General features: G+C 62.8%; 2 protein-coding genes across 2 annotated transcripts; both read right to left on the bottom strand.

Annotated features, from left to right (window-relative positions):
- Positions 1–2,163: 2,163 nt before the first annotated feature.
- On the bottom strand, positions 2,164–2,777 carry EMIHUDRAFT_350033 (hypothetical protein; the record flags this gene model as incomplete). Its single annotated transcript, XM_005770765.1, is given in 3 exon segments — positions 2,164–2,208; positions 2,221–2,449; positions 2,465–2,777. The coding sequence occupies 2 exon segments, from the start codon at positions 2,775–2,777 to the stop codon at positions 2,247–2,249; spliced, it is 516 nt and encodes a 171-aa protein (XP_005770822.1). The 3' UTR covers positions 2,164–2,208; positions 2,221–2,246.
- A 2,866-nt stretch (positions 2,778–5,643) lies between these two features.
- Positions 5,644–8,104, bottom strand: EMIHUDRAFT_461437 (hypothetical protein; the record flags this gene model as incomplete). Its single annotated transcript, XM_005770764.1, has 6 exons — positions 7,450–8,104; positions 7,305–7,375; positions 6,818–6,961; positions 6,545–6,615; positions 6,296–6,472; positions 5,644–6,043 (listed from the first exon to the last, which is right to left on the bottom strand). Exons 1-6 carry the CDS (start codon positions 8,060–8,062, stop codon positions 5,644–5,646), a joined length of 1,476 nt encoding a protein of 491 aa, XP_005770821.1. The 5' UTR covers positions 8,063–8,104.
- Between the last annotated feature and the right edge of the window lie 434 nt (positions 8,105–8,538).

Genomic DNA, 8,538 nt, shown 5'->3' with positions numbered 1-8,538 from the left:
CGCAGGCCGCCCGGCGAGCAGCGGCTGCTCGGCGCGCCGGACGCGCTTCCCGCGCCGAGCGGCGCGCGCACTAGCGCCGACTACAGTGCGCTCCTCCCCGAGTGCGAGTGGCTGTTGCGGCTGCTCTGGCTCTGGCTCGCAGGGCGGCGGGCTGCGAGCGAGGGCGCGGCGCCGCTCCCGTTTGGCGAGGCTGCTGACTGGGCGGCTGCGGGCCCGTGGGCGGCGCTCCCTCCTCCGGTGCGTGCGGTTCTGCCGCTGGCGACGGCGATCGCGCTCAAGCGGGCGAGAGCGGAGGCGGCGCGAGACGAGGCGCGGCGCGACGAGGCCGAGCGGCGCAAGTCGCTTCCCGGCGCCGTCGCTTCGGCCGGCGGCGGCTCGATGCACGCGGCGCAGCTGCAGGCGTTGCACCGTGCCGCCGCGCCCCACCTCAAGCCGCAGCCAGCCGATGCGGGCGACGAGCAAGAACCTCCGCCCCCGCCGGGCGCCGCCGACGCGTGGGCGCTCTTTGGCGCCCGCTGCCGGCTCGGCCTCTCCGCAGCGGACGGGCACGCGGCGTGCGTCCCGCCGCGCGAAGTGCCTCCGATCGCCGACACCGTGGAGAGCGGGCCGCTGCGCGCATACCGGGCGCTGGTCGAGCGGGCCGGAGTGCCGCTGCCAGCACAGTACGTGCACGGCGTGCCGGTCGGCTGAGCCCGCGACGCCAACGGGCTGCCGCGAGAACTCGAGATACGGCTCTACCGCGAATATGATATATGTGTATATCAAAAGCGCCGAGACAGGAGAGAGAGAGCGCAATACTCAAACGGGGGGCTCGCGGGCACTCGCGCGCCGTGCTCTGTGTTGAAAGCGAAGCGAAAAGCGTATATCAAAAACGTGTCCCAGATATCGGTCTATATGCTCTATCGCGTCGCGTCTACTGAATACTCTCCACAAACAAATGAGTCATTGACAATTTGAGGGACCAGTGAGAAATATGAGTCCCTCTCAAAAGTAATAACTAATATAACAAAAGTCTTTTCGGCCTTGGTCGCGGTCTGCCTCTTTCTATCTCCCTTCGCAGTCCCTCGCCGATTCTCGCTGCAACCTTCATGCCACCTCGCGGTCGTCCCACTCTCATCGTTCTCCCTCCTGTCGCTTCCTCCTCTGTCGCGTCGCTTTCGTCTGCCTCGTCCTGTGCGACGCCGCCGCCGCCTGCCATTTGTGAGATGTGCTCTGGGGGGAGGCGGGGGCCCCCGGAGGCACCGTGCGCCGCGCAGCAGTGCGGAAACGGGGCTCCGGCTCCGTTAGTCTCCGTTAGCACCGACTTCCCGAATGAGGGTTGATCAGAGGGCAGATTTGGAGAGATCTCGAGGAGTACATACAGATAGACCCTCCAACCATCAGAAAACTCCAACCTGATCGGTCGTACTGACCGCCGACAGATCACTCCAGACAGCAGACAGGCCGACGTCTGCACGCGGCCGGCCGGGCGAGAGGCTTGACACGATCCGACCCTGCGACCCTGACGCTGCTGCTCTAGCTATCAGACATGCGCTGCTGACTGCTGCCACAATGTGCGACCTGTGCTGGCCAACTTGGCGGCCTTCCCGGTCAGTGGTGAGGCGCAGTTCAGAGAGCTGTCGATGGCGCGATGCCGCACTGGTCCCACATTGGTGACACGAGACCACCACGTTTGCCGGTCCAAGAGAGAGGCACCGGCGCTGTCCTGAGAAGGTGCATGGTCCCTCTTGACTGCCCATGCGCGCGAGGCTGTGTAGGCATAGCCTCGAGAGTGCCAGCAGCCAATCCGAGGCAGTTTGTGACGCGCATTGCGTCAGAAGCGTGCACGCGGCTGGAAGGACACATTCCTACTGGCCGTACGATCAGGTCGTCACTGAATGCCGAAGACTAAGGCCGCGAGCTATGCAGGCGGTCAGTTGAGCAGCATGGCACGGTCAGCAGCGCCGAAAGGATGTCGCAAGGCGTGATAGCATGGCCGCAAGTACGCCGAATTCCCATGAAAACAAGTTAAAAATCGCGCGAAAAAGAAAAAATCCATCGGCGCCTGCGGCGGGCTGGGGGACCCCATCTCCCCCCCGCATGGGTACCCCCTAGGGCCCTCGCCTCCCCCCAGAGGAGATGTGTGCGTGTGAGGCGTGTTTAGTGTGTTTTTCGCACACATCTCACATGGACATGGACATGCCGCGCCGCCAACAGCCGCGAAGAGCGGGGTTGTAGTAGGGGTCTCAGTCTGCATGACATGTTGCTTATGGGCATTTGAAGGGGCTATCATCCGGGTCGGGGTCGAAGACTGGCCTAAGAGCACCCGGGGCGCGCTTGTGGCGGCGGCCGCAGCAGCGCCAGCAGAGGAAGCAGAGGCAGAGCGTCAATGCGACTGCGACGCTGCCCGCAACCAGCGGCACCAGCCACGCTTGTCCGTCATTGGCATCGGCGGAGAGGAAGCTTACACCTTCGCCTTCTCCATCCGCGACGGGCAGGGACGGTGGCATGGGTGGGGGTGGTGAGGGTGGGCTGCTCGGCGGGGTCGCGGGAGGCGCCGATGGAGGCGTGGCGGTGCACTCGACCCGCTTGTAGATGTCCTTGCCGAGGCGGCAGTTGTTGGCGACGTCTGACGTCCCACAACTGCCGTTACCGTCGCAAAATGAGTTGAGCGATGTGCCACCGCTGCAGCCACGAATGATTGCCGAGGTCCAGGGGCAGCCCGAGCTCTCGACAAGCATCAAGCAGGTCCCACAGTCCCAGCCGGCGTCGCAACTGGCGCATTCGATTGGTTGCATGTTCTCCGTCGTCGCCCAGAATACACGCTGACGGTGCTGTGGGTTTGTGTAGCTGGCATAAAATTAGATATTCTTATCTTTTTGCCCCCCTCCGTGCTCCGTCCTCCGAGACTGGGAGACACCCACACCCCCAGTACGAGAATCAGACGCCAGGGGGACTGCCCCCCGCCCCAACTAAGCTCCTGCTGCATATCGAGCATGGAAGGCGGCCATTGCTCAAAGTAACCTGTTCGAGTTGGCCTCCGGGAACCAGGGTGCGTGGCCGGCGCGGTCTGTTTCACGTGCAATGAGGGCAACGCCATCAAAATCGCGAACATGGGCCGACATGCCTCCGACATTTCTCAGGGCTCGGACGGAAGCTCTGCAGACAGAGCCAGACCGCTCTGCGCGGTCGGACCGACTTTTTCAGACTTTTACTATTCTGGATACTGAGGGTATGTGCTGCTAGATCTCACTGAGCTGAGCTCGTATCTGCCTTTGGTATAAGCAGTTTTGAGTTCGGTAATGTCTCCGGAGACGGAGGGCTGCGTCCGCAGACGGCCATGACGTCGGCCGGCAGCCCTCTCAGTTCACGAGGTGAACCGTGAACCCGGTTCATGAACTAGTTCGCGGTTCACGGTTGGTTCACGGTTCGCGGTTCACGGACTCGGGGCGGGTGCTAGTCGGTTCACGGTTCACGGTTCGGCCCGACGCTGCCCCCCTGGTTCGTTCACGGTTCGCGGTTCGCCCTTTGTCCTGCCTCGGTTCGAGTTCACGGTTCAGAGTTCATGGTCGGTTCGAGGGTGAACCACTGAACTAGTTCATGAACCAAGCTTCCTTTCACACCTCTTACACACCGACACAGTTCGCGAACCACAGTTCGCGAATCACCCGTGAACCGAGAGCGAGACCCAGAAATTCGAAGGAAAAGACGAGATGATTGGCTACCTGTTGGCCTGTACAAGGGTTTCCTCTCGCACCCTACCTGGTTTCTTCCGTGTTTCCTGCTAGTTTCCCTACAGCACCCTCTAGATTCCTGGGGAAACTCCACGGGGAAACCATCCATTTCTCCGGGCTGAGCCGAGTCTGAGGCTGTTTTGGGGGGCCAAATCGGCCAAATCGGCAAAATACCGGGTATTTTGCGGGTATACCTGACAAACCCCGGCTATACCTGGAAAATACCCGGTATCGTGCCGATTTCCTCAATTTTGCCTCAGATTTTGCCCCAGAACAGCTCTCAGACTCAGGGAAACTCGCGAGTTTCCCGAGGGAAACTCGAGAGAAACAGAATGGAGCACCAAACACCCTCTGGTTTCCCTGAAAACTTCCGGAAACCCGCAAAGTGCTGGGGACCCTCTGGTTTCCCTCTGGGTTTCCGGAAACCCTTGTACAGGCCAAGCTACCTGTGCCTACTGCCCGCCGGCCGTCTGTCGACCCTCAGCCCTAACATACAGTTGCCGCCCACGCTCCTCCGACCGTCCGACGCCGATAACTTACGGATTTTACTTTCGAACTCATATCGCGCTTGTTCACAGGACAACGACAAGTACGACTTCGATCCTCAAGACGACCTCATCGACCAGCTTCACCTGGACATGGGACGGATTTACCGCGACCTTGAGAAGCAGCCACGGTTTGGCTTCCTCCCGGCGATGGCGAGTCTTTCGGCGCCCTCATGGCCGAGTCTTTCTGCGCCAAGCAGGTGGTGCACCGCGTCACCGCCTCAGTCTCAACGCGGAGGAGTACTCGATGGTGGTGATTCTCCGCATGAACCGCGCCTTCAAGCTTCATTGGAGTACATGCGCAAGCACGAGAAGGACTATGAGCCCGGCAAGTAGGCCTCCATCGAGTTTGATTCGCAGTCGGTTCACGGATCACGGTTCACGGACTCGGGGTGGGGGCTAGTTGGTTCACGGTTCGGGGTTCACAGACTCGGGGCGGGGGCTAGTTGGTTCACGGTTCACGGTTCACGATTCCGGCGTGAACTGAGAGGCCTGTCGGCCGGGACCGCCCCGTGGGGGCCTTCGATGGCTGTCAGCGCTCCTCCGGGCTTTTGCATCACCCTCCCATTCACACACGTAGCTGAAGCAAGTACTCGTAAAAACGGCGCGTCAAATGCAGCATCCAGGCGTCTAAAGAAGACGACATGCATGGTCACAGAGAATGTGTGTTCAGACCTTTGCGCGGGGGGTGTGAACAGCCATTCCGCGTGGTTGAGGGGTTGAAGGGGTCTGTCAACCACTTGGTTGAGGGTTGAGGCTGCCTCTGTCAACCACGTGGTTGACAGTTGAGGCAATCGGTCTCAACCACCGCTATGAGTAGACCACTCGCACAGCACACAGGTTCGACACAGGTACCAAAAGAGGCCGGCGACGGACCTTTAGAAGGCGCCGTCGTCCTCACAAAGGTTGGCACGAAAGAATTTTAGAACCAAAGGCGGCCGTCGCACGACACGATTCATGCGACAGGCGAGGCGCGGGTCTACTTCCGGACTACTCGCCAAGCTCCCAGGCCATTGCGTTAGGCCACGCAAAGAGCGTCGACGCTACGGACTCGCAGGTTGTGCCGCCGCACAGATCGCTGATGAGGCTACATCCTGAGCGGCTCCTCAACCTCGCAGCGCCGCTGCTCGTGACGCTGGCGATTTCCTTCTTCTGTTTTCACGAGCTGGGCTTTAGCTGGCGGTGGTCGATCCCGGCAGGCCTCTTCACAGCTGTTAGGATGCAAAAACGTGGCTTCATCTAGATCCGGATTACGCTGCACGGCACATAAAGTGTCACACGTGATGTTGCTAGGAGACGTGGTGCTAGGAGACGTGTATCGCCAAATGATCGCAGGAGTGTATTTCGTGTAAAAGACGTCAAGGATACGACACGGGCAGCGCCGCTCACTCCGACGCGGCGGGCAGTACGCCACCATAAGCGTCTGTGCTGTACCACCGCATCTGCGCGTCGCCCCACCGCCGGCGTAGCGCCGCCTCCTCGCGCGCCGCCGCGGCGCCGTCGCCGAGCAGGAGCAGCGCCCGCCAGAGGCGGTAGGAGCCCTGCCAATCGTACGGCGCGGCGAGCGCGGCGGAGGCGTTGTACGCGGCCGCCGCGCCGGCCAGGTCGCCCTTTGCCTGCAGGATCATCCCCGACCAGAGGTGCGGCTCCGGGCGGGTGGGGTGGAGGTGCTGCGAGACGGAGACGTCCATGACGACCGCCTCGGTGATGCCCGGCTTCTGGCCCGGCTCGCCGGCTGGCTTGAGCAGCTCGTGGTGGTCGATCAGCAGCTTGCGCACCGGGTACCTGCGGACGCGCCGTGGACGTGTCGGCGGCCATGTCAGGCGGACGTGTGGGTGGATGTGTCGGCGGACGTGTGGGTGGACGTGTCGGAGGGTGGCGGAGTGGAGGCGGGCAGAGTGGAGGCGGCGGTATCGACCGGCGGGGTGGGCGTTCCTCGGGGCGGTGGTGGAGGCAGCGGCCGGGGCGGGGAGGGAGGAAGGTTCTCGGAAGGTTCGCGCACAGGTCGGCGAAGAGGGTGCGCATGAGCCGCGGGACCTGCAGGACGGCTCGAGGGAGGGTCTCGGGAGGCGTCTCTCGTGCAGGCGGGGGAGCCGCGGCGCCTCCGGGTTGTTGCGCTCTCGCGTGCGCATCTTGGAGTCCTTCTTGTAGCGGTACTGGGTGAGGAAGTCGTCCAGCTTGTGCGGCAGCAGCGGCAGCCGCGTCAGCTGCAGCCTAATCTCAGAGACGCAGCGAGCTGTCGGACACAGAACCGAGTCGAGCGGCGGCCGCTCCGTGAGCTGCAGCCAGAAGGCCCAGTCTTCGTGCCCCTTTGGGAGCGCCTCGTCGAAGCCGTGCGGCGTCGCTAGCCAGAGGTCCTACCATTCACTCGATGAGTGACGAGGCCTCAAGCGGCTAGCCCGAAGATCCGCCGTACAAACACCGCGGACACGGGGGCTTGACCTCTGGGCTTGACCTCTGGGCGAGTGCAGCCGAGTGCGTGGCTTGCTGACGGGCGAGGAGAATGGACTCGCACCCACGCCAGAGGCGGGACACGGACTCGGCATCTAGCCCGCGCTCCTTTCTCCACAGAGTCATCAGCGGGAGCGGGCCGTTGACCAGCGCGTTGTCGGCGCGGAGGGGCGGCACCGTCCACTGCCAGCGCGAGCCGTCGAAGAACTGCTGGTTGGCATACACGAGGTTGGTGCGCGGCACTAGCGCGACCTGATCATATCCAATCCTCGGTGGGGGACTGATTGGGGACTGCTTGAATTGTTCTGTGAGACAGGAGCCGCAGCATTTCAAGTGAAGGTGTCGGTGCACGTGCGTGCGTGGCGTGCGTGGCGTGCGTGCGTGCGTGCGTGTGTGCGTGAGTGTGTGTGTGCGTGTGTGTGTGTGTGCGTGTGTGTGTGTGTGTGCGTGTGTGTGCGTGCGTGCGTGCGTGTGTGCGTGTGTGTGTGTGTGCGTGCGTGTGTGTGTGTGTGTGTGTGTGTGTGTGTGTGTGTGTGTGTGTGTGTGTGTGTGTGTGTGTGTGTGTGTGTGTGTGTGTGTGTGTGTGTGTGGTGACCTGTTCCATCGCGCGCATGAGGTAGCTGTCCGAGACGGTGTCGTCGCCGTCGAGGCACATGATCCAGTCGCCTGCAGGACACTCAGAGAAGGCTCAGGGAGGACTGTGGGGAACAGTCGCCGCAGGGACGCAGTGGTCCGCTCGCCGCGTGCGCGGCGGATGCCGGCGTTGCGCGCGTGGGCGACGCCGCGGTTCGGCGTCACCACCACCTCGTCCTCGAAGCGAGCCAGGTCCGCGCTGCTCCACCCCCACCACCCCACCAGCGTCAGCACTTGCCTGCGGCGCGGCCGCGCGAGCGCCGGCCTGCGGAGCATTGCCGCTGCGGCGTCGCCGCAGCGCTCCTCCGAGCCGTCGTCGAGGACCAGGATCTCGGCGGGAGGGTACCGCTGGGTCACCACCGACATTAGCGTCTGCTCGAGGTACGGCACATGCCCGTAGCACGGAACCACCACAGAGATGTTTGGCGCCGCCCGCGCCTCAAAGCTGAGCGACGGAGGCCGGGCGGGCAGGCTGTCGCTGTCAGCACGCGAGAGCAGGGCGAAGGCGCCCGCCGCCGCCTCCGCCGCCGCCGCCGAAATGCTGCGTGCGGCAGGGACAGGTGCGGCAGAGGCGACAGGCAGCAGCGACTGGTGCCGGGCGCTGGCATTCGGCAGCAGCAGCGCCTCGGTGGCAACGAGCGCCAGGATGAGTGCAAGCGCACCGGCAGCGAGCGTCAGGGCGTATGACAGCTTCAGGAATCTTCGACGCCTAGCTGGCATCGCGTGAGTCGGATGTCGGATCGCCTGGCCGCTTTTGCAATACCCGGGCGCGCGAGGCAAAAGAATTTTACAAGAAAACAATTTTACCAAATCGGACGACACCGCCACGAGAAGTGCCCATCCCTCCCTTGGGTTGTCTGTTTTCTTTCTTTCTTTTACGAGAAGTGCGTTCTCAGAGCGTGCAAGGCAGCTAGGGATGAGGCCGCAAAAGAGGCGCGCGAGGCAAGGAGGAGAAACGGAGACAAACGGAGAGAGACGTATGGTTCTTGCACTTGTGCAAGATTGGGCGTCTTCTGCAGCAGTCCCTTTGATGGGAGGCCCCAGGGTGGGGGCCACCTCGAACCCCCGGCCAGGGATTCGAGCGGAGGGTGCCCCGGATTCATCTATCCGTCGGGCCCCGGTACATTCATTAGAACTGATCACTTTGCGCAGCAGCCGTCCCTTCGCCGACTGGACGGCAGTGCCTGAGGGAGGGT

This window comes from Emiliania huxleyi (genome assembly GCF_000372725.1).
Source record: "Emiliania huxleyi CCMP1516 unplaced genomic scaffold EMIHUscaffold_4, whole genome shotgun sequence".
Classification (NCBI taxonomy): Eukaryota; Haptophyta; order Isochrysidales; family Noelaerhabdaceae; genus Emiliania; species Emiliania huxleyi.
This window is presented reverse-complemented; position numbering and strand designations above follow the sequence as displayed.